At 43.4% G+C, this 24,994-nt stretch overlaps 1 protein-coding gene across 1 annotated transcript in view; it reads left to right on the plus strand.

Annotated features, from left to right (window-relative positions):
- GALNT18 (polypeptide N-acetylgalactosaminyltransferase 18) overlaps positions 1–24,994 on the plus strand; it is a 353,583-nt gene that overhangs the window by 232,505 nt on the left and 96,084 nt on the right. Inside the window, exons 4-6 of the mRNA XM_022555677.3 lie at positions 7,991–8,174; positions 9,801–9,998; positions 14,649–14,763. Coding sequence (XP_022411385.1) covers positions 7,991–8,174; positions 9,801–9,998; positions 14,649–14,763 — 497 coding nt within the window. The remainder of the gene's footprint in view (positions 1–7,990; positions 8,175–9,800; positions 9,999–14,648; positions 14,764–24,994) is intronic.

The following is a 24,994-nucleotide window of genomic DNA, read 5'->3' on the forward strand; positions in this document are numbered from 1 at the left end:
ACCCAGGATGTGAACTCATTGAGGTGGGATTCCTGGGAGATCATTTGGTGGCAATTACCCACAGCCCTGTCCCATCAACACCTCAGTAGCAGTGGTCCCCATGGGCAGCGATTCTCACCTGGGGGATGGGGAAGGAGACCAGGGAACAGGTCTGTCCTCCCCGGGGGCAGGGAGGGGGGTCATTTGGTACTAGCCCAGTTCTCATTCCAAGTTCTATGCACTCACCACTTAACGGCCACCGTCAGAAGCCCAAATATCAGGCTTTATGAGCTCTCCTTAAAATTTCAAAAAGGGTATGTGAAGAGTGGACCTTTGAAGTGACGAAACAGTAAGCATTTCCTCCTGGCAACCACACTTGAAGACCTTGTGAGCATGGGGTACGCCGAGCTACACCACTGTACTGCCAGCTTCCTGCCACGTGTGAGACAGCGGCATCCCCAGGCCTCCCCAGTCAGGGGCGCCAACAGGAGAGCATGAGGTCGTTTTCTTATTGGCTACAGTGAGATGCACTGCGTGTTGGTGGTGACCCAAAAGTCAGCTGAATTTTCTCCAAGCTGGATGAGAACGCCTGACAGCCCGCACTGAACCTAGCTTCAGACAAGGGTCACGCTATTTAAAAGGGTGAATTGAATGACAGCAAAAGGCATGTGCACACCACTTCTGCAGAAGCTGAAAGCTGAAGGGCTATATAACAAAGACACTGGATAACAGAATCAGGGGAAAAGCATTTTTACTTTAGAGAAACATTGTAAATCTTTAAAAAGATTGGATTTAAGGGGAGTAAATGAAAGATCCTGTTTTGGCTCAGAGCACAGGAGTACATGCACGCACACACACAAGCATCCGTGAAGAGATGGGATGGAGGAGGCCTGACTTAGCAGCACCATGTGAAAAGAACCTGTTAAGTGTGTGTGTCTAGTAAGGTCAATTTGTGTCAAAAGTAGGCAGAGTTAATGTGACCTTAAGCTATTAAGATATTGATGGGTGTATGGATGCTAGATTAAGGGAGGTGATTAGTTCCCTCTATTCTATATAGCTCAATTTACTCCAAAAAAAAAAACCAGGCCAATTTCTAGCTTCATAATTTAAAAGTGTTAGAGAAAAACTAACATATTTAGGGAGAAGTGCAACACGATAAAGAACTTGAACTCACTAGGTAATGAGGAAATACAAGGAGGAACTGAAGACATTTGACCTAGAGAAATTCTCAGCAAGGCCTTAAGGATGGTCTTCAGCTCTAAAGCGTTGCCAAGTGGAAAAGGGACTTGATCTGCGTTCTATGGCCCCCAAATAAGTCTTGGACCAATGAGTGGAAGGTTGAGGGACTGTGGCACTTGGAGGGTAAAAGAAAAACGAACATCTAATAGCTGGAATAGATTGCACAGAGTTCTCTGTCATCGCAGGGGCTGGATGATCACTCATCGGGATACACAGAGGACATTCAAACCTTAGATGGGTAATTGGTTCAAAATGAACTTTCAAATCCTGTCTAACTCTGAGGTCTTGGGATTTACAGGAACTTGCCCGAGGTCACAGAGCGAGGTAGTAGCTGTCCAGCACAAAAGTTTCCTTCCTCCCTGTCAGCATGTTTCCCTCGGATTCACAGCCTCCTCATCTCCTTGATGATTAACTCAGGCAGTGGTGCACAAAGCAGCCTAGGGACCACAGCTTACCCACCATCCAGACTTATTTGTTTGGCCAGCATCATGTGGTAAAAGGCTTGAAATCAATATCTGTAGGAAGGCGCACCAACTCCGGCTCCACGCTCCATTGCCTTCCCTGGGCGTGAGGCCATTGCACACATTTGTGTCTCCTGGCCCCTGTGACCTTGCTTCTTGCACACTTTGGACCTAGTGGTAGGGCAGAGCAGGAAGAGGTGGTCCTGGACCAGAGCCTATGAAGAGGGCCTTGTCAGCCAGAGATGGATCCCCCAATTTCTAGGGACGGTCAGCTCCCCCATCTCTTACAACTCCCAGTATGGTAGAAACTACAAAAAGGAGAGAAAGTGCTATGCACTTTTCACACATGTCAATCCCATTTCATCCTCATAACAACCATGTCAGTTTCCTAGGGCTGCAAAGTACAAAGTACCACAGACTGGGTGACTTAGCATAAATTTATTGCCTCACAGTCCTGGAGGCTAGAAGTCCAAAATCAAGGTGCTCCCTCTAAAGGTGGTAGGGAGGGATCTGCTCCAGGCCCCCTCCCAGCTACTGGTACCCTCAGATGTGGCTTGGCTGCTAGATGGCCATCTTCTCTTTGTGTCTCTCCACACTGTCTTCCTTCTGTGTATGTCTGTCTCTGTGTCCAAATCTCCCCCTTTTATAAGAACACCAATCATGTTAGATTAGGACCTAATGACCTATCTTAACTTGGTTAAATCTGTAAAGATTCTGTTTCCAAATAAGGTTGTATTCTGAGGTCTAGGGGTTATTAGAATTCAGCATATCCTTTGTGGGGAAACAATTCAATCCATAACAGTCCACCCTCCGATCCCCCCCAATTCGTGTCCTTCCCACGTGCAAAATACATTCACTGCATCTGAACATCCCCATGGACATCAAGAACTGGTTTAGTAACAGGTCACAATGATAATACATGGAAAGCAGAATTAAAATGCAGTGTTTGTGGTGGTTTTTTTTTTTGTATAAATTTATTTATTTTTGGCTGCATTGGGTCTTCGTTGCTGCACGTGGGCTTTCTCTAGTTGCGGCGATCGGGAGCTACTCTTCGTTGTGCTGTGCAGGGTTCTCATTACGGTGGCTTCTCTTGTTGCAGAGCACGGGCTCTAGGAACACGGGCTTCAGTAGTTGTGGCATGCAGGCTCTGTAGTTGTGGCTCGCGGGCTCTAGAGCGCAGACTCAGGTGTTGTGGCGCACGGGCATAGTTGCTCTGCGGCATGTGGGATCTTCCCGGACCAGGGCTCGAACCCATGTCCCCTGTGTTGGCAGGCAGATTCTTAACCACTGCACCACCAGGGAAGTCCAAAATGCAGTGTTGTTGACTCCGAAAGCTGTCCTCTTTCTCCTACACTGTGCTCCTGCCATGAGGTGCACCTACCATGTGCCAGGAACTGTGCCAGCTGCCTCATGCCCTTTTCTCACTCCTAGTGGGCTGCCTGTCTGGCAAGGCCCCAGACTGGGCAACCAAGGGACACGCAGGGCTCAGCCCAGGTGGGTCTGTCCCAGGGCCTGGGAGTGGGCAGGCTGGGGGGGGGAAGATGGGGGGAGGGGCGATTGGAAATTAAGTCCTGGGGAGGTGCTGTGGTTGGAGGTGGGTGAATGTGGCCCACTCAGGCCATCATCTGGGGAGGAGCGGGGCACATCGGGTGTTGCCTGAGCTGCTAAGGAAAACACAATGAATGTGGCTGCTCAGGCCCTGTTCTGCTGCTGCAGGCCCCGTGTACAGTTATGAAGAGGCAGGGGAATCAGATGCTTAGCCAGGCCCAGAGACAGCCAGCAGCAAACCAATGCCAGCCACTTTCATAGACACAGCTCTTGGTCATCCGTTTCCTGGAAAGGTGGATGTCCAGGCGAGGAGTGGGTCCTGGGCTATGGTCTTTGCAGATGGAGCTTTCTCAGGGGGTTAGGGGAGGACTGGTGGAGAGCACTGAGGAAGAAGGAAGTCCCTGAATAGATGAGAAGAAAGGGGCTTTTGAGCTCATTAGACCTGGCTTGAACTGAACTCGCACTCACAGGCTGCATGGCATTGGACACATTGCTCAACCCTTCTGAGCTGCATTTTCCCAGGGGCTTGTTGTGAAGATTAAATGCCCATTCTAACTGTGTGTGAGGCACGTGACCCTCTTTGTGTTGCGGGACTCAATAAATACTGTTTTTGCCTCTATTTTTTTTTGTTTACATCTAGAAAGTTCTCAGCTATGATTTTGTTTTTTGGGTTTTTTTGAATTTTATTTTATTTATTTTTTTATACAGCAGGTCCTTCCTTATTAGTCATCCATTTTATACACATCAGTGTATACATGTCAATCCCAATCGCCCAATTCATCACACCACCATCCCCACCCACTGCCGCTTCCCCCCTTGGTGTCCATACGTTTGTTCTCTACATCTGTGTCTCAATTTCTGCCCTGCAAACTGGTTCATCTGTACCATTTTTCTAGGTTCCACATATATGTGTTAATATATGATATTTGTTTTTCTCTTTCTGACTTACTTCACTCTGTATGACAGTCTCTAGATCCATCCACATCTCAACGAATGACCCGCTTTCGTTCCTTTTTATGGCTGAGTAATATTCCATTATATGTATGTACCACATCTTCTTTATCGATGGACATTTAGGTTGCTTCCATGACCTGGCTATTGTAAATAGTGCTTCAGTGAACATTGGGGTGCATGTGTCTTTCTGAATTATGGTTTTCTCTGGGTATATGCCCAGTAGTGGGATTGCTGGGTCATATGGTAGTTCTATTTTTAGTTTTTTAAGGAACCTCCGTACTGTTCTCCGTAGTGGCTGTATCAACTTACATTCCCACCAACAGTGCAAGAGGGTTCCCTTTGCTCCACACCCTCTCCAGCATTTGTTGTTTGTAGATTTTCTGGTGATGCCCATTCTAACTGGTGTGAGGTGATACCTCATTGTAGTTTTGATTTGCATTTCTCTAATAATTAGTGATGTTGAGCAGCTTTTCATGTGCCTCTTGGCCATCTGTATGTCTTCTTTGGAGAAATGTCTATTTAGGTCTTCTTCCCATTTTTGGATTGGGTTGTTTGCTTTTTTAATATTGAGCTGCATGAGCTGTTTATATATTTTGGAGATTAATCCTTTGTCCACTGATTCGTTTGCAAATATTTTCTCCCATTCTGAGGGTTGTCTTTTCGTCTTGTGTATGGTCTCCTTTGCTGTGCAAAAGCTTTAAGGTTTCATTAGGTCCCATTTGTTTATTTTTGTTTTTATTTCCATTACTCTAGGAGGTGGATCAAAAAAGATCTTGCTGTGATTTATGGCAAAGAGTGTCCTTCCAATGTTTTCCTCTAAGAGTTTTATAGTGTCTGGTCTTACATTTAGGTCTCTAATCCATTTTGAGTTTATTTTTGTGTATGGTGTTAGGGAGTGTTCTAATTTCATTCCTTTACATGTAGCTGTCCAGTTTTCCCAGCACCACTTATTGAAGAGACTGTCTTTTTCCATTGTATATCCTTGCCTCCTTTGTCATAGATTAGTTGACCATAGGTGCTTGGGTTTACCTCTGGGCTTTCTATCTTGTTCCATTGATCTATCTTTCTGTTTTTGTGCCAGTACCATATTGTCTTGATTACTGTAGCTTTGTAGTATACTCTGAAGTCAAGGAGTCTGATTCCTCCAGCTCTGTTTTTTCCCCTCACGACTGCTGTGGCTATTCGGGGTCTTCTGTGTCTCCACAGAAATTTTAAGGTTTTTTGTTCTAGTTCCGTAAAAAATGCCATTGGTAATTTGATAGGGATTGCATTGAATCTGTAGATTGCTTTGGGTAGTATAGTCATTTTCACAGTATTGATTCTTCCAATCCAAGAACATGGTATATCTCTCCATCTGTTGGTATCATCTTTAATTTCTTTCATCAGTGTCTTATAGTTTTCTGCATACAGGTCTTTTGTCTCCCTAGGTAGGTTTATTCCTAGGTATGTTATTCTTTTTGTTGCAATGGTAAATGGGAGTGTTTCCTTAATTTCTCTTTCAGATTTTTCATCATTAGTGTATAGGAATGCAAGAGATTTCTGTCCATTAATTTTGTATCAGCTTTCTTCTGATTTCCATTTGCATGGAATATCTTTTTCCATCCCCTCGCTTTCAGTCTGTATGTGTCCCTAGGTCTGAAGTGGGTCTCTTTTAGACAGCATATATATGGGTCTTGTTTTTGTATCCATTCAGCAAGCCTGTGTCTTTTGGTTTGAGCATTTAATCCATCCACGTTTAAGGTAATTATTGCTATGTATGTTCCTATGACCATTTTCTTAATTGTTTTTTGGTTTGTTTTTGTAGGTCCTTTTATTCTCTTGTGTTTCCCATTTAGAGAAGTTCCTTTAGCATTTGTTATAGAGCTGGTTTGGTGGTGCTGAATTCTCTTAGCTTTTGCTTGTCTGTAAAGCTTTTGATTTCTCCATCGAATCTGAATGAGATCCTTGCCAGGTAGAGTAATCTTGGCTGTAGTTTCTTCCGTTTCATCACTTTAAGTATATCATGCCACTCCCTTCTGGCTTGTAGAGTTTCTGCTGAGAAATCAGCTGTTAACCTTATGGGAGTTCCCTTGTATGTTATTTGTTGTCTTTCCCTTGCTGCTTTCAATAATTTTTCTCTGTCTTTAATTTTTGCCAATTTGATTACTATGTGTCTCGGCATGTTTCTCCTTGGGTTTATCCTGTATGGGACTCACTGCACTTCCTGGACTTGGGTGGCTATTTCCTTTCCCATGTTAGGGAAGTTTTCGACTATAATCTCTTCAAATATTTTCTCAGGTGCTCTCTCTCTCTCTCTCTTCTCCTTCTGGGACCCCTATAATGTGAATGTTGTTGCGTTTAATGTTGTCCCAGAGGTCTCTTAGGCTGTCTTCATTTCTTTTCATTCTTTTTTCTTTATTCTGTTCTGCAGCAGTGAATTCCACCATTCTGTCTTCCAGGTCACTTATCCGTTCTTCTGCCTCAGTTATTCTGCTATTGATTCCTTTGAGTGTAGTTTTCATTTCAGTTATTGTATTGTTCATCTCTGTTTGTTTGTTCCTTAATTCTTCTAGGTCTTTGTTAAACATTTCTTGCATCTTCTCAATCTTTGCCTCCATTCTTTTTCCGAGGTCCTGGATCATCTTCACTATCATTATTCTGAATTCTTTTTCTGGAAGGTTGCCTATCTCCACTTCATTTAGTTGTTTTTCTGGGTTTTTATCTTGTTCCTTCATCTGGTACATAGCCCTCTGCCTTTTCATCTTGTCTATCTTTCTGTGAATGTAGTTCTTGTTCCACAGGCTGCAGGATTGTAGTTCTTCTTGCTTCTGCTGTCTGCCCTCTGGTGGATGAGGCTATCTAAGAGGCTTGTGCAAGTTTCCTGATGGGAGGGACTGGTGTTGGGTAGAGCTGACTGTTGCTCTGGTGGGCAGAGCTCAGTAAAACTTTAATCCGCTTGTCTGCTGATGTGTGGGGCTGGGTTCCCTCCCTGTTGGTTGTTTAGCCTGAGGCAGCCCAACACTGGAGCCTACGGGCTCTTTGTTGGGGCTCATGGCAGACTCTGGGAGGGCTCATGCCATGGAGTACTTCCCAGAACTTCTGCTGCCAGTGTCCTTGTCTGCATGGTGAGCCACAGCCACCCCCTGCCTCTGCAGGAGACGCTCCAACACTAGCAAGTAGGTCTGGTTCAGTCTCCCCTGGGGTCACTGCTCCTTCCCCTAGGTCCCAATGCTCACACTAGTTTGTGTGTGCCCTCCAAGAGTGGAATCTCTGTTTCCTCCAGTCCTGTTGAAGTCCTGCATCAAATCCCACTAGCCTTCAAAGTCTGATTCTCTAGGAATTCCTCTTCCCATTGCCCGACCCCCAGGTCGGGAAGCCTGTCGTGGGGCTCAGAACCTTCACTCCAGTGGGTGGACTTCTGTGGTATAAGTGTTCTCCAGTCTGAGTCACCCACCCAACAGTTACGGGATTTGATTTTACTGTGATTGCGCCCCTCCTGCCGTCTCATTGTGGCTTCTCCTTTGTCTTGGATGTGGGGTGTCTTTTCTGGTGAGTTCCAGTGTCCTCCTGTCGATGACTGTCCAGCAGCTAGCTGTGATTCTGGTGTTCTCGCAAGAGGGAGCGAGAGCACGTCCTTCTACTCCGCCATCTTGGTTCAGGTCCTTTGCCTCTATTTTTCCCTTCAAAGCTGAGCTGGGAAATGCCAAGGAAGACCTGGGGCAGGGACTGGCTCCTCTTGCCTGTCTCTGGGGGTCAGCTCACCCTGAAAGCGTGAATGTGTTGATTGCCCCAGCCCTCAGTGTGCTAACGGTGCATTTTCTCCCTCACAGAGGAGCTGAAGGAGAAGCTGTCAGAGTATGTGGACAAGGTTAACGGCCAGAAGCCAGGCTTCATCAAGGTCGTGCGGCACAGCAAGCAGGAAGGCCTTATCCGCTCCAGGGTTAGTGGTTGGAGGGCCGCCACTGCCCCCGTAGTGGCACTCTTTGATGCCCATGTGGAGTTCAACGTGGGCTGGTAAGTGCCCATCGGGAGCTGAGGAGGATGGGTCCCAATGTGTTCCAGGGGCTGTGGCTCAAATGGGTGCAAAGCCTGCTGAGATCGCAGTCATGATGGGGGAGAGGAGAGATCTGGGTGTACGGGTGACCAGGCCACAGGGCTGGCCCTTCAAGGTAGGGGAGGGTCAGGGATCAACAGGTCAACACACAGTGTCTCAAGTGTTGGTGGCATCAGGTGTGACTCACGCTGGTGTGGTCCTCTAGGAAATGTGATGGGAGAGAGGGGTAAATGCTAAGGGCAAAGCGAGAGTTCCAGCCCAGCTAAGGACCAGGCTGTGACCCCTGGGAAATGGAGAGCTGGACCAGACACAAGGCAGAAGCCCAACCCCCAATACAGGAACAGAACCGAGGGGGCAAAGGGAGCCAGGGTGACTTGACGTTGTCACAGGTGCCCTGGGCTCCCCCAGATGCCAGGCCAGAGGTAGCACAGCACCTCAGATTCTTTCTACTGGTAAAACTAGGTCTAGAAAATCTTTCTTTCTCTGTCCAGGGCTGCTCAGGTGCTGGGTGGGGCAAGGCCTCAGTGACTTCAGCCAAGCAGGGACAGGGCACCTGACGCCAGCATCCCTGCAGGCTGGAGGGCGTTCTATGGCCCACTGTGTGTGGCTTTGCAGAGAGCCTGGGCTTAGGGGGTCCCAGGTGCTGGGGATGGCCGAGTGTACCACCCTAACCACTATGCATGATGGTACTGGGGTCTGCTGTCCCCCACCCTAGACTCCAGGTGCCACCCTCTGCCTCCCTGGAGTGGGGTGAGGTGGGCCCTTTAGCAGGAAGGGGCAGCGGGCACGCACACAGCAGGACTGGGTGGAGGCATACTTTTCCATAGCAGGCCCGAATTAAGGCTGTAATGCAGCCACTTTTTATAGCTGAAGTCACTGCTTGCCATTTGTGACGATTTAAAAAGCATTTTCACTGGATTTATGGCCAGAAGAGGAGAGGGACACTTGCTATTTCAAGCTGATTTGGATAAACAATTGTGCAACAAATGCATTTTTAATGAGACGCTTATCATTCCTGTCTGCAAACATTTTACTCGCCTCGTGCCCCTAGGGGTTCCAGGCTCCGTGGAAGCCCGACCCCCCCACCTCTCCTTGGGCAGTGGGGACGCGTGGGGTGCGGGTGGCATGTCTGGAAGGACCGAAGCAGCATCACACAACGGGTGGAAGTAGGTTTGTTCTCACCTCCGTGTCTCTGCCGTCCTCATCTGCCTTTTCCTCCTGGTTGATGCACTGCATTTTAGCAAAATCAAAGCCCAAGTTGAAAGCTTCCCATGGAACCTCAGATCTGCTCCTTTCGTCTTTCTTAAGTCTTGATTTCTTTTTTTTCTAATGGAAAAAAGGAAATCAAGCAGACACCAGGATCTGAGGCACTAAGAATCTGTCAGCTCAGCCTGGGACATGCTGAAGGAGGGGTCAGGCCTCTTGCTAGCCCGGAAGCATGGGGGTGGGAGATGGAATAGGGACTCTTTCCCAGGAGGCAGAGCAGCTCTCCCCTGGAGGAGACGGCCAGGAGTTCCTTCCTTCTTCTGTGGGGGAAGGAGCTTTAGAAGGTGCCAGTTTCCCCTCTCTCCCTCTCCCCTGCCCAGGGCTGAACCCGTGCTCACCCGCATTAAGGAGAACCGGAAACGGATCATCTCGCCATCCTTTGACAACATCAAATACGACAACTTTGAGATAGAAGAGTACCCGCTGGCCGCTCAGGGCTTTGACTGGGAGCTGTGGTGCCGCTACCTAAACCCCCCTAAGGCCTGGTGGAAACTGGAGAACTCCACGGCCCCAATCAGGTAAAGCATTCTTACCTGGGGGTCTCTCTGTCTTGTCTTCCAGGCAAGGGCTCCCCTCCCAGCCTGACCCTTGTTTCCCAAACTCCAGCTGCATCGGCAAGTGACCTTCAGTCACAGCTTACAGCCTTTGACGATCCCTTTTAAAAGAGCTGTGGCACCCAGAATCCATTCAGAACCTCAGAGTTACTCATTTCAGCACATCGCTCTGGGACACTTGCTGGGCGCCAACTGCTGTGCTGGGGATACAGAGTGATCAAGACTCAATTCCTGCCCCCAAAAGCCTGGAGTCTAGTGAAAGCAGAGAAAACAATTGGAATAAAATAAGTGGGATCACAAATTATTCCCCATGCTGGTGGAAAGTGCATGAAAATTGGGGAGAATCCTTTTTGGAGCCTGTAGAATTTGCATTTGTTTTTTCTTAAGGGCAAGTAGGAGATTGCAAGGTTGGGGCAGGGACACTCATATTCAAAGGAGCAGAGTGAGTTCATGGACACAGAGGAAGCTCAAAGGGACTGGAAGGAGGAGGACAGCGAGCGGGGAGCCCCAGGCAATGAGGCCGGAGGGGCGGAGAGGCAAGACCAGACGCCACAGCACCGTGTATGCTTGGCTGATGTTTGAGCTTATCCTGTAGGACTCAGACAAAAGTGGCTTCAAACTGCCATTCAAAGATCCCAGACTCTTTCTGCCTTTGCTGCTGCCTTCAGAGACACCCAAATGACTCCTCTACGTGGCCTCTATTTTATGGGTCAGGACTCCTGAAACAGCCATCCCCGCCAGCCTTTATTTCTATCTGGCTAATCACAGATCAGGTGCCTTCATGCTCCCTTCTGATGCCACACAGATGGCATCAGAAGGTGGCCTAGGGGACAGTTCCTGGAATGAAAGAAGAGATTAGAAACTGTTGTTGCTTTGTATTACGTGAGGGAGAAAGATTACGCAAAATTTAATTGAAAGTGAGAGATTACGAGATGGCATTTTTCCTTGCCAGAAGGAAAAAACTCTATTCATGTTTAAAACAGGATAGAAGGGCTTCCCTGGTGGCGCAGTGGTTGAGAGTCTGCCTGCCAATGCAGGGGACACAGGTTCGAGCCCTGGTCTGGGAGGATCCCACATGCTGCAGAGCAACTGGGCCCGTGAGTCACAACTACTGAGCCTGTGCGTCTGGAGCCTGTGCTCCGCAACAAGAGAGGCCGCGATAGTGAGAGGCCCGCGCACCGCGATGAAGAGTGGCCTCCGCTTGCCACAACTAGAGAAAGCCGTCGCACAGAAACGAAGACCCAACACAGCAAAAAAAAAAAAAAAAAAATTAATAAACTCCTACCCCCAACATCTTCTTTAAAAAAAAAAAACAGGATGGAAGAAAACCCCACCTAGCTTTCCTGCGGTTGTCTCTGTCACCTGTCTGTTAGGCCTCTGCCACACTTATGTGGTTAAATATTTGCTGGGAGGTCGCTGTGTACAAGGGCCTTTTACACACATTGTCTCATCTGCTCTTCATCATAACCCGATGACAGCTCACTCATTGTGTCATTCCAGTTTTACAAGATGAGGAAAGAAAGACTGACAAAGGGGAATGACCCTGCCAAGGCTCCAGCCAGTGCAGCCAGGATCCAAACCCAGATCAGCTAGATTCCGTACCTAGTGTCATCCTCCTAGGCACCCACTGTTGAGCTCGGAACTGGTGTGGCTGAATTCTACCCCCAGGTCTGTTGACTGCTATTGGAGGGAAATATGCCATAACACAATGAGCGGTCTTGCAGTAGACTGCACTGGTATTAGCTGCTTCTGTTCCGGGCATCGCTAAATGTATCAGCCTAGACTTAGTCAGTAGACCCACATTCTAGGTCCTTGACAGAGAATATCATCTCAGCCTCAAATATTCCATCACCTAATTTTTATCAAAATCCTAACTGAGAGAAATTATATTAATGGAAGATTTTGAAAGAACATTCTTGGTTTATACGTGGATGAAGACAGCCCACAGAAAGCTGTGGGTTATACAAGTGTATCTTGCCCACCTTGGAGCTGCGCTTTAGTGCTTTACCCCCACGTGATGTAAGCTATAAAAAGAGCCCAGAGATATCTTCTGTTGCGTTCTAAAGGGATGGCTTTAAGCTTGTTGTCCTCTACATCCCAAAGTGACCCCTTTAAGAAGACTGACATGAGAAATTTCTTTCAAACTGAAAGACCTGCTATTCCTGAGGAATTAGTATGACATTTCTACATGGGAACTGTAAGTCTTACTTCTAAGACCATATGTGTTCATTTTCACCTTGGCCACCAGGAAGCTCAGGGTCAACTTTGTGGGTCCACTTTAAGAATCATGAAAGAAGACACATGCATTCTAACCAGGCTCTAATTTTTGGTGGAATTTTAGTCTTTTCAGACATTTATCTATTTTTTTCAATGTATTTTACATTCTCTTGTAAGCTATTTCTAACCCTTTTGGGAATCAGAAGATATAAATCAGAAACACTTTCAGGCTGAGTAGGTCCACTTAATACCCTAGGCAGTTAATAAGTAATGAAGACTGAGGGGGCCTGTGCTCTTCTCAGAGTACTGTTTTAGATTCTGTTCTTTCCCTGACTGGGTCTGGCCGTTTAGGGAAGGCCCCCTACTCTGTATCCCAGAATGCCCTGCCCTGCTCAACATTTGAGATATGGGGATATATGTTTATGTATAACTGATTCACTTTGTTATAAAGCAGAAACTAACACACCGTTGTAAAGCAATTATACTCCAATAAAGATGTTAAACAAAACAAAACACATTTCAGTAACATCAAGGAAAAGGCGGAGAGTCCACTCTGCAGGGCTGATGTTTTAAAACCACCATGCGTTTAGAGGGGGGATTGTCTGGGCTTCTTCAATGTGCAAGTGCATCTTTTAAAGTGATCTTTTGAGTACCAGTTATGTCCCAGAGGTTTTCAAGTGCTTTACATTATTTAATTTAACCCTTGTGAGGTTATAGTTGATTCTATTTCATAGGTCTGGAATCAGAGGCTCAGAGAGTCTAGGGAACTTCTTTCAGAGATGCACAGGCAGAATGGGGAAGCTTTCCCCTAGCATTCACCTCTAAAGCCAGGTCACACGTCCCCGCCACCAGAGTAGGAACTCGGCCTAAAGGAGCGGTGGCTTGAGGTGGATTGACTGTCCTGGATGCCTGCGGTCTGTGCAAGCTGAGGCCATTCAGAATAAAAGGCTGTAATTTGAAAGCAGGAGGGGCAGGGACCCCAAGGCACCAGTCTCTGCCCAAGCAGCCTCCTGCCTCAGCATTCTCCAAAGAAATGGCCTGCGAAATGGCTGTTTCTCCACCTTGATGAGATTACAATCTCAAAGATGGGTCCATTTGCATTTCAGTGACAGTTTTCTCATCACTAAGGATTCTTCATTTCTCCTTTTCTTTCCCTCCAATTCCTCAGCCACCAGCTGATAAAATGCTACGCAGGGGCTAGAAGCGGTAGCAGCGTGCAGTGGAACAATTCAGAGTAATTTGTGTAAGATGATGCTTTCAGCAGAGAAGCAGCCCACATGCGCTCGTGCTGATTCACCTAATGTTAATCTCTCCTCGTGACGTTCTGCATCGGATGTCTGTACACAGCCATGTATCCCGCGCTTACACTCGCTAAGGAAAGGCCTTCCAGCTTCTGGACCCACAAGCTGTTGACGTGTTGCTCCAGCCTAAGACCCCTGCTGAATTCCAACCCAGACCAGCTAGCTAGGCCGTGCCTGTTAGATATCTCCCCCTAGTGACCCACAGTCACTTTAAGATCAGTTTTCCCAGCATGGACTCCCTCTTCCTTCTGAAACCAGCTTCTTCTCTATCCCCCCCATTGATGGGTGGTCCCCACTCCACCATCACCCAAGCAGAACGCCAGCTGGCATCCAGATTCCTCCCCTTCTCTCATCTTCATAGTTCATCTGTTTCAAAGTTCTGCTGCTTTTACCTCAAAATATGTCTTTAAATAATCTCTGTCTCCGGTCCTGGTACTCTGGTCCAGGTCTTCATCATTGCCCATCTGGATATAGCAACAACCTTCCCAACTGGATTCCTCGATTTCTACCCAATCTCCTCCGATCTCAATCACCCCACAGCTGCCTGAGTATTCTTTTTCCAAACACAGATCTGCTTATACCACTGTCTGCTTAAAATTCTTCTTTGACACTCATTTACCTACAGATAAAATCCAAATGATTTACTATGCTATCCAAAGCCCCAACTCGTCTCTCTAAAGGGACCAAGGTGAAGGGTGGGAAAGTTGGTGTGGGTGCCCGGGTAGAAACAAAAACTGGCTATGCAGTTCAGAGTGCAGGGGTCAGGGCAGCCAGAGATACAGTCATGCAGTGTAGACTGGTAGGCTGAGCACTACTTCTCTGGGCTGACATACATGCAAGCACCACCAGAAGTGATGGCTGGTCCCGGGACACAAGCTGTCTCCCACTGCCCTGCTGAAACAATCTCCCTGGAATAGCTGGTGAGGGTGGACCCAGGAGGGCCTCTTGGAGAGCAAGGCTCACACCAGTTCTGGCAGCAAACGAAGGGAGAGGACCAGATCCTCCTGGCAGGAAGGCAGCACTGCCCTTACTGCTCTGGCGGCCCCCATGAGACAGCCCCTCTGCTAACCACTGGCCATCTCCCCATGCCCTGCAGGAGCCCTGCACTCATTGGCTGCTTCATTGTGGACCGGCAGTACTTCCAGGAGATCGGCTTACTGGATGAAGGCATGGAGGTCTACGGAGGCGAGAACGTCGAGCTCGGGATCAGGGTGAGCAGGGTTTCCCACCCGTAGGGCGTGGCTCAGCTCCCCAGAGGGTGGATGAGTCCAGGAGTGGAGAAATGGGGCTCAGGGTTGAGGATGGTGGACTGATTCTGGACGTCCAGTGCCTAACCTTGGTCCATGTGTATGTGATCAGGGCTGGTGGGGATGGGATAGAGACACAGGTAGGGACCTATAGAATTTTCAGGAAGAAAAGAACATCAGAAACTACTTTGGCTGGGGTGGGGACATGGGAGATTTGAGCTCCCAAATCAAGGGTGACATCTTGGCTAAAATCAAACACAGACTTCTCAGGGGTGAGCAAAGGGGTGCTCCAGGAAGGGGCTGCTGAACAGGAGGGACCCTCAGAGTCACTTCCTTATACTGTCACCTCCCTTTGGGATTTCTCACTCTGTTATTCTCCATCTCCCCCACAGTGGCCAACAGAGCCTTCCTAAAGACTTTGTCAAGAGAGGGCTCCAGAGAAATAAACTCACGGGGAATAAACAGCAAAACACAGCCAGGCTCACTCCATGTGGGTTTCTGACCCACCACGTGTTGGTCAGACCCTCAGGCCCGTACATGCCTCACACTACTTTCCAGAGATATCCGCCATCCTGCCCCAAGGTACAGGGCCCTTTGCAGTTATCAACGTGCGGTGTGAATCCACACCAGGTACAATTTAATCTCTCATCCTACAGGAACATTTCCAAGGCTCTGGCCCCTTTCCCTCGGCCCATGCAAAGATAACTCCAAAATGAACCCCATCCCTATAACTGAGAGACACATTAGGTCCCTTGGCAGGTGACAGAAATGTGATCATGGATACAAGGAAGGACCTCGTCCACTACAGGGAAGCCCACCCCTCTGTCTAGGCTGTGGTCCTAGCCTCATGAAGAAACCAACATGCAAGCTGTGCTTGTCCTCACAATGCCCCCCACGGTCCTCTCCACAGGGCTCTTTAAGCAGCCTGGCACACCATGTGCTACAGGCTCGCCAGCCCCTGGCCAGCCCTTGTACCTGCTGGTGTTCATGGCAATCATCTGAGATGTTCCCCCTCGCTGCCTGCCCTCCATGCAGTCCACCAAGTATCTGCCTGGTTCCCACTAGTGACCCCATTCTTGCCCATTTGGCCTTAGTGTCTGTATCTGGCGTCTCTTGTTCCTAATCTTTGGTGTCCTCTCAAGGACTCCAGCTTGAGTACACCCTCCTTACCTCCTATCTCCAACCCACTGGGCAGTCAGCTGTCCCTGGACAGTCCTCGCCCTGCCCTGAGGGGAGACTGGGCACCTCCAATGAGCATCTCACAATACCTCCAATAGCCTGGCAGGCAGTGTGGGCCTGACTTGTCACCCAGACTTAATACTAGGGCTTTGAGGTCTGGCGGCAGGAGCAGCTTGCCTGAAGCCGAGCTTAGGAAACGATTCCAGACACCTGTTTTCACTGAAACCCAGAGAAATCTCTTTGGAGACAGTCAAGATGCATGGGCTTATTGGGGAACTAATATATTCATAGAGGACAGAGGCTGCATAATCACCCTCGCTTCTCCGCTCTCCCTACACTGGTCATTTATTCACCGTTTGCATCCTCACCATCTCATTTCCGCACGTTCCTGGATAAATGCTTGCTCCCAAACATAATATTTTTTACTAGGAGCTGCTGCTGGGAATTGGCTGAGCGGGCAGGCCCGCCTCCAGTCACTTATGTTCTCTGGGTAAAAATGTCTAGGAATGGAGAAAGGAATTAGATTTGTGAACTGTGCTTCCAGCACGTATGTGAGTCAATCACGGAGTGGTGGGAGGCTCCTGGCTTTTTCTTGCCTAGATTATAAAGCTGCTCTGGAGTGTGGGCCTGGGTGAGGCTTTCAAATACTTGTTTAAAATTTGGGGGTTTGATGCTTGGGGTGTAAAATACAGTATAAAATGTTGCCTAGCTTTTTTTTCTCTGTCTCTTCCCTCCCCTTTGACAGAGGTGAAGTATCATGGAGTTGAAGGAAAGGTGGCTTTTAAAGCAGGGACCCAACAACTTGTTGGCTGGTAGAGCTGAGGACAGAAGGAGGGGCTAGTTAATTTGAATTTCAATTCCAGGTCCCCGCTAAAGGGATACAGAACCTCCAGCCATCTTCAAAATAGATGTTCCCATTTTGTGTGGTTATTAGTGTTTTTCTTTCATGTTTATGAGTTAACATCTCAGTGCCTCACTTTCTCCATCTAGGATCTCCCTTCGGTTACTCCCCAGGATTATATGTAAAAATGAGAGACATTGCTTTCCTCCCCTCATTTATTTAGAGGCAACTTATTCAAAGTCCTTACCCATTTGGAACACAGAAATAGAGCTGTTTGCACAATTATTCATTACCTGCTCTGGTACTTTACTTATATAATCCATCTACAAAACACCCTAAAAAGTAGCTGTTATCATAATACTCCTTTTTTCAGATGAGAAAATTGTGAAATAAAGAGCTTACATAATATGTTCTCAAGGTCATATGACTTATAAGAGGTAGAGAAAAGATTCAACCGCAGATCTTTATGATTCAAAAGCCTCGCTAGCTAGATATACCACAGTGACCTAGGGATAAAAGTCCTTTGAGCATTCCCAAAAGAGTATTACAATGTCCATGCAGTAATTTTCTTCTACTTTACTCACAGTTGTGTCTACTGAGTCCTCATTTAAAGCCTTATTCTTATTTTGCACTCAATTCTAATAAGCCTTTTTTTCCCCCCAGTTTATAAGTACACAGCTCAGTGGGGAAAAGAAGAACTGCTATGGGCAAGCAGAATGAAAAGCGTGAGAAGTAAGAGCTGACATTGAATAGGAGACAGACTATACAGATGATGGCTATAAAATACTAGAGTATATAAGAAAGTATTCAAGAGCTGGCAAGGAATTAAGAAGTTGTTAGAAACTGTTATCTGTTCGGTTGAGTCCCCTTTAAAATATGCTGAAATTCTAACCCCCTGTACCTGTGAATATGATCTTATTTGGAAATAGGATCTTTGCAGATATAATCAGGTTAAGATGAGGTCATACTGCATTAGGGTGGGCCCTAATCCAATATAACTAGTGTCCTTATAAGAGAAGGAAAATCTGGGCACAGACAGACACTGAGGGAAGATAATCATGTGAAGATGGAGACAGAGATTGGAGTTATGATGCCACAAACCACAGAATGCCTGGGGCTACCAGAAGCTGGAAGAGGCAAGGAAGGATCCTCCCCTAGAGGCTCTGGGGAGAGCATGGCCTACAAATACTTGATTTCAGACTTCTAGCCTTCAGAACTGTGAGAGAATACATTTTTTGTAGTTTTAGGTGATCCAGTTTGCTGTGCTTTGTTATAACAACCCAAGGAAATCAATACAGACACCAAAAGCTAAGTGAAAGTAGGAATCAGAGAAAGCCTGAGTCCATTATATTTGAAGAACGTGATGATTTGAAGTTTGTGATTTCCCAGTTTCATGGAGTATACAGAGGACAGGATACAAAGCCTAAGGCTTGACCAGCATTAAGAATCTAGTAAAATATTCCCTACCCTTTACCTCCCATAAAGCTGGAACTGCAAAGGCCCATTATCTGAGTATAAAGATGGGCTAGAAATACTCCCACCCACATTTTCATCACTAGAGTGAAAATTGCCTGTCTCAATCTTGTGCTAGGAGGAAAGGAAAAATTCTCTTCTGTGAATCCCTCCCTTGGATCTATCATTCAAAATCAAAATACTTCATGGTTCAGAAAATCTTGAGAGGAGAATTTAACTTAAAGCTGTTAGAAGTTCTTAGGCATCTGCAAAAGTGTACATGAATCCTCTCTGGGAAAAACCCCTTTAACCCAAGCCACAAAACTTCTCACAGCTAGAGTTCCAAGGAATGTGAGTTCAGTTTTTTTTTTTTTTTTTAAATCATGAAACAGACAAGGGAAAAAGAAAGAACCAAGAGCAAACACCAGCAAAAGCATTAGATAGCCAAATGTGATCTACAAAGTCTTCAAGTATTGAATCTATCAGAAGTAGGATATCAAATAAGTTGTATAATATATTTAAATAAATAAAAAGAGATTGAAATTATGAGTAAGAAGCAAGGGACTATAAAAAGACCAGTCATATTAGTATAAAAATAGAATTTCAAACATGAGAAATACAAAAATGTGAATTGAAAGCTTAATAGATGAATTAAACAGCTAGATGGATATTGTTAAAGGAAAAAAAAATTGAGTAAACTGGAAAACAGAGCTGAAGAAATTATTCAACATTACCCCAGGAAGACAAAGACAAAAATATGAAAGAAAGAGGTTGAGAGACATGTAAAAATGAGAGGGAGTGTCTAATATCTTAGAATTCCAAATGGAGATGATAGAAAGAGGATTAGACAAAAGCAATATTTGAATATATAATGACTGAAAATGTTCCCATACTGATGAAAGACACCAATCCTCAGATTCAGGAAGTCAACCTATGCAAAGCAGGATAAATACAAAAATATTCACATTTAGACATATCATAGTGGAACCACAGAAAGCCAAAGACAAAGGAGATCTTACAGCAGTCAGAGAGAAAAGATAGACTACCTAAAATTTAATGATAATTAGAATAACAGTGGATTTTCCAATGGCAATAATGGAATCCAGAAGACCATGAAATAATATCTTCAATATGCTGAGAGAAAATATCAACTTTTATATGTATACTCAATTTTAAAAATCCTGCAAAAATAGGGAAGAAGAAAGCCATTTTCTGACACACAAAAACTGAGTTTGGTACTAACAGATCCTTAATAAAATAAATTTTAAAAGACATCCTTCAGGTATAAGGAAAATGAGCCAAGAAGGAAATCTGAGATAAAAAGAAGAATAATTAGCTCATATATGAGTAAATCTAAAGAAATATTCATGGTAAATAATGTATTGCAAAGTTATAAAAACAAATTAAAACTACAGTTTATGATGACAATTGCAAATAAATTGGGGGTGATTGTAAATAAAGTGCCCTAAAATGCCTATATTATTAATGAAGATGGAAAAGATTCTGGTTGACTTTAAATTCTGATAAATTAACCATATTAAAATTTCTTGGGGGGCCATGAAAATCATATGTATAAAAAGTATAACTTCCAAAGTAGTAGAGGGGAAAAATGAAATATGAAAATGGTAAGAAAGAGAAATAAAACAGGTGGTACAAGAAAAAAACATATAAAATGGTAGAAATAAATCCAAATATATCAGTAAATATGGTAAATTTACATGGGCCAAATTAAAAGACTAACATTTTTAGACTAGATTTTAAAAAAATATCTGTAGGCTCTTTATCAATATAAACCTGAAATATAATAATACAGAAAAGTTAAGATATAAACGAATGGAAGAAGTCATAACAGGTAAATACCAATCAAAAGAAAGTTGCTGTAGTTATGTTAATATTAGAAGAAATACCATTACAAAATACTTTAGAATAAATAAAGAAGATTTCTACAAGATGATAATATGTTAAGCCCATCAGGAATATATAACAGTTGTAAGTTTTTATGTGCCTAACTGCACAGCTTTAATTTATATGAAGTAAAAATGGATAGAATTTCAAGGAGACATCAACATCACCACTAATGTAGTTGAGGATTTTAATAAATTTTCCCAGTAATTGATAGACCAACATAATTAATAGTTTGAATCAAATGGGCATATATACAACACTGCATCTAACAACTACAAAATTGAACAATTTCAAGGGAGTAACGTCACATAAAACATGTTATCCGACCATGATGGAATTAAATTAAAAATCCATAACTAAAAAGTATAGGCAGAAGCCATATTTTTGGAAATTGTGGAACATTTCTGAATAACTCATAGGTCAAAGAAGAAATTATACTAGAAATTTGAAAATATTTTGAACTGAAGGATAACAAATATACTACATATTACGTTATGTGAAATGCAACCAAAATAGCACTTAAGAAAAATTGTAAATCAAAACAGTATGGTATTGGCATAAAATCAGACACATAGATCAATGGAACAGTATAGAGATCCCAGAAATAAACTCATGCATAAATGGTCAATTAATTTACAACTAATGAGCCAAGAATATACAACAGAGAAAAGATGACCTCTTCAATAAATAGTATTGGAAAAACTGGACAGCCATATGCAAAATAATGAAACTGGACCATTATCTAACACCATACACAAAAATTAACTCAAAATGGATTAAAGACCTGAGCGTAAGACCTGAAATCATAAAACTCCTAGAAGAAAACATAGGCGGTAAGCTTCTTGACATCTGTATTTTCAAAGCTCTTTCCCTACAGTTATCCTGTTTAATGTACACAGCAATCAAGTGCTATAGGCAAGCCAGATATTATTATCCTAATAGTGTTATACAATTTAAAATGTTTATATTGGCCAAAAAAGTTAATTCATTCTATGGTTTATTATCTTATTATTAAAATCATTATTTTAGCAACAAAGTTAACAAGAAATCAATTTAAGTACTCTGTAATCTATAAAGTGCTCTATACTAAACATGATCATATCTATTATTATTATACATGTAGATGTATATGTTGCATAAATATACAACCATACGTTTCATATAGTGCTTTATTTTTTTAAGCATGCTTTAACTTGTAAGGAGTATTGTAGTCCTACTATAAGCAAGTCCCATTGCTTGGGGCTTGGTGACAGTCACCAAAATTCAAAGTACTGCATTAGAGCATACAGTTGGCTAAACCTAGATTATAAGCCCCTGCTTAGTTGCCAGGGGTCAGGGACCCTTTCAGGTTCCATGGGCCCAAGTATTACACATGATGTGGTCCCTCATATAGGAAGGGAATTTAGAACCTTAGAATTTAGGTACAAATGTTCTCTAAAACATGTAATATAATATCTAGGATATTGTACTCCATATCCCAAATATTTTATCATAAATAGGATTTTTAAAAAAACCTCTTTATTATGAACAACTTCAAACATATCCAAAAATAGAGAGAACAGTATAATAAATCCCCTTGCATCCATCACCCAGTATCAACATTATCAACTCATGGACAATTTGGTTTTAATCTCTGTCCCTACCCAATCCTCCCCAGCTCCAGTTATTTTGAAGCAAATCTCAGACATTATATCATCAAAAAAAATTTCGTCATGCATCTAAAATAGAGAAGAACTTTTTAAAAGAAACATGATCACAATACTATTTACATCCTAAAAGAATTCCTTAATACCATCAAATATTCAATCAGTGTTCAAATTTCCCCCAATTCTCTCATAACATTTTTTTACTTTGTTTTACAATTGTTTCTTGAATCAAGATCCAGTTGATTAATATATCTTGCAAGTCTCTATTAATCTACTGGATTTCTTTCTCCATCTCTTTTTTCTCCTTGTAATTTATTTTTAAAGAGATCAGGTTACTTGTCCTGTGGAGACTCCCACAGTCTAGATTTTCCTGATTGCTTTTCCCTGATGTCATCTCACATGTCCTTCTGTCCCATATATTTCTTCTACATTGCTAGTTAGACCTAGAGATGTAGGTTCGTTCGATTTTGTAGCAAGAATGTTTCATAGGCAGTACGCGCGTACTTTTATCACAAGGTACTTAATGTCTTGCTGTCTCTTTATCCTGTTTCATTGCTACCTCTAACATAAACATTTTGCTTTACTTTACACTTTAAAAAAATAAAAGGGAATATGTATATATTTACATCTCCTCTTTCTTAGATAAATGCTAGTATGCTATGCACACTTTTCACTATTTTGGTTTTTTATTATATAAATTTTTTTTCTGAAGACTACTTTGTAATAGTATATAGGGGTATTCCTTATTGTTTTTTCATAGCTGCATGGTATTCCAATGAATGCACATTCCATGATTTATTCTACCAGTTTCTTGTTGAGGACATAGTGCTACAATGAATTGTCTTGTGCATACAGTTTTTCATATTTTTCTGGATTATTGTTTGAATAGGTTCCTAAAAGTGAAATTGTGAGGTCAAAGGGCAAATGCATGTGTAATTTTGCTAGACGTCATCAAATATCCTTGCAGAGGGGTAGTATTTTTCCCACCAGGAATGATGAAGGTGCCTGTTGCCTCACAGTCAACCAACAAAGTATGTTGTGGAATATTTGGGGTGTTGCCAATCTGACAGATGAGAAGTGGCTTTCAGAGTAGTTTTAATTTGCATTTCGCTTATTAAGACGTAGGCTGAACAGCTTTTCACATGATTAAGGCCATTTGCATTTCTTTTTTCCATGAGCTTTTCATATCTTTGGCCCATTTTCCTGCAGGACCGTTAATCTTTATTTTTAGAGTCTCTTTACACATTAGGGATGGTAATACTTTACCTATCATATACATTGCAAATATTTTCTCTCAGTGTGTTACCTGTTTTTTGTTACTTGTCTTTTAATTTTTCTTCTGGTGTTTTTTTGCCATGCAAGTTTTTTTTTTGTTGTTTGTTTGTTTTAATGTAAGCAAAGGTCTTTTTCCTTCTTGCTTCCAGAGTTTAGACAGAGTAAAGTTTACCCACTATAAGGGTAAAGAAAAATTCACCTATGTTTTTTTCTAATACTTGTATGGTTGTATTTTTTACATTTTAATCTCTGACTCATTCAGAATTGATCCTGATGTATGGTGTGAGGAATGGACCCAATGTCTTATTTTTCTATATGGGCATCCAGTTATCCTAACACCTTCTATTTAAAATTACATCTTTTCCTCACTGGTTTGCAATACTACCTTTATCATAGACTAAATTGCCGTACATATTTGGGTCTGTTTCTGGATTTTCTATTCTAGCTCCATTAATCTGTTAGTGTATTCATATACTAATGTCACACAGTTTTAATTATGTAGCCTTTATATTGTTTGTAAGTTCAAACTTAAAAATGTTTGTAAGTTATATTAAGTTTGTAAGTTGGATTCTGGCTTGCCAACTGTGTATCATGGAGATCTTGGATTCAAAGGAAGAGAAGATCTGTGAGAGACAGAAATATCACCTTTCCCACTTCCTTCCTATCTAGACTTTAAAATACTTAATGTCAAGATTTATGGCTACTTAATTTTCACACTGATGCTTGGAACCTAGTATGTGCTCAATGAATAGGTTTCAAATTTGAAGGCCAGTCAAGTGTAAGAGAATTTATTCTATATATCTCAGAAAGTTAGAGCCATGAACAGTGGGATGGATGTAGTTATCAATTCAATATGAGAAACAAATATTAGAATCATAAAAAGGAAGGGATGCCTAATGGAATCGTGAGCTCCCTATATTAGGACATGAACATGACCACCCCTCGGTATTACTAGAAAGAGATGAGATTTATGACCAAAATACTAATAGTTAATAGTAGTGTAGCAGTAATTATATGTGAGCTACTGTCCTAAGTGCTTTACATGTATTAACTCCCTTAATCCTTGCAGCAACCTTGTAATGTAGAATCTTTTATTACCCCCACTTCCAGGAGGGTATACTGAAGCACAGAGAAGTGATATAACTTGCCCTAGGAAAATGGTAGGACATATATACACTACCAAATGGAAAATCGATAGCTAGTCGGAAGCAGCTGCATAGCACAGGGAGATCAGCTCGGTGCTTTGTGTCTACCTAGAGGGGTGGGATAGGGAGGGTGGGAGGGAGATGCAAGAGGGAGGAGATATGGGGATATATGTATACATATAGCTGATTCACTTTGTTATAAAGCAGAAACTAACACACCATTGTAAAGCAATTATACTCCAATAAAGATGTTAAAATGGTAAAGCTGAGATTTCAACCCAGGAAGAGTGGCTTCAGAAACCATTATGCCTTATATAGATAGGCATAGTGTAGTGGCTTTCAGTAAGAAATCAGATCAGATTTCTCATGATCTCCTTGTGGGTTCATTTATGTGTGTATTCATTCATTCATTCTTGCCAGGTGCTGGGAAACTGGAGGTGAATGACATAGACCTTGTCTTTGAGTAGCCCTCAGTCTAGCGGGAGAGACAACCACCCCCCCATCTTCTAAGTATCAATACTAATCTAACAGATTATAGAAAATGTCATGAGCTTAAACAGGATGTTTTGACCCCTTCCTCCATTGTGACTTTAAGGACTTCTGTGTTTTTTGATCTACCAATGGCGACTGTAGTAAGTATACAGCTCAGAGAAACGGCTGACACTATTTCTTGTGAGAGTTCTAAAAAAAAAAAAAAAAGCAAACTATTATTCTTTTTCCAAATTATGAGTAGTAGTAAAGATCATCAACAC

Source organism: Delphinapterus leucas, chromosome 7 (genome assembly GCF_059928025.1).
Source record: "Delphinapterus leucas isolate spDelLeu-1000000601 "Yukka" chromosome 7, BTC_Dleu_Yukka2, whole genome shotgun sequence".
NCBI classification, from domain to species: Eukaryota; Metazoa; Chordata; class Mammalia; order Artiodactyla; family Monodontidae; genus Delphinapterus; species Delphinapterus leucas.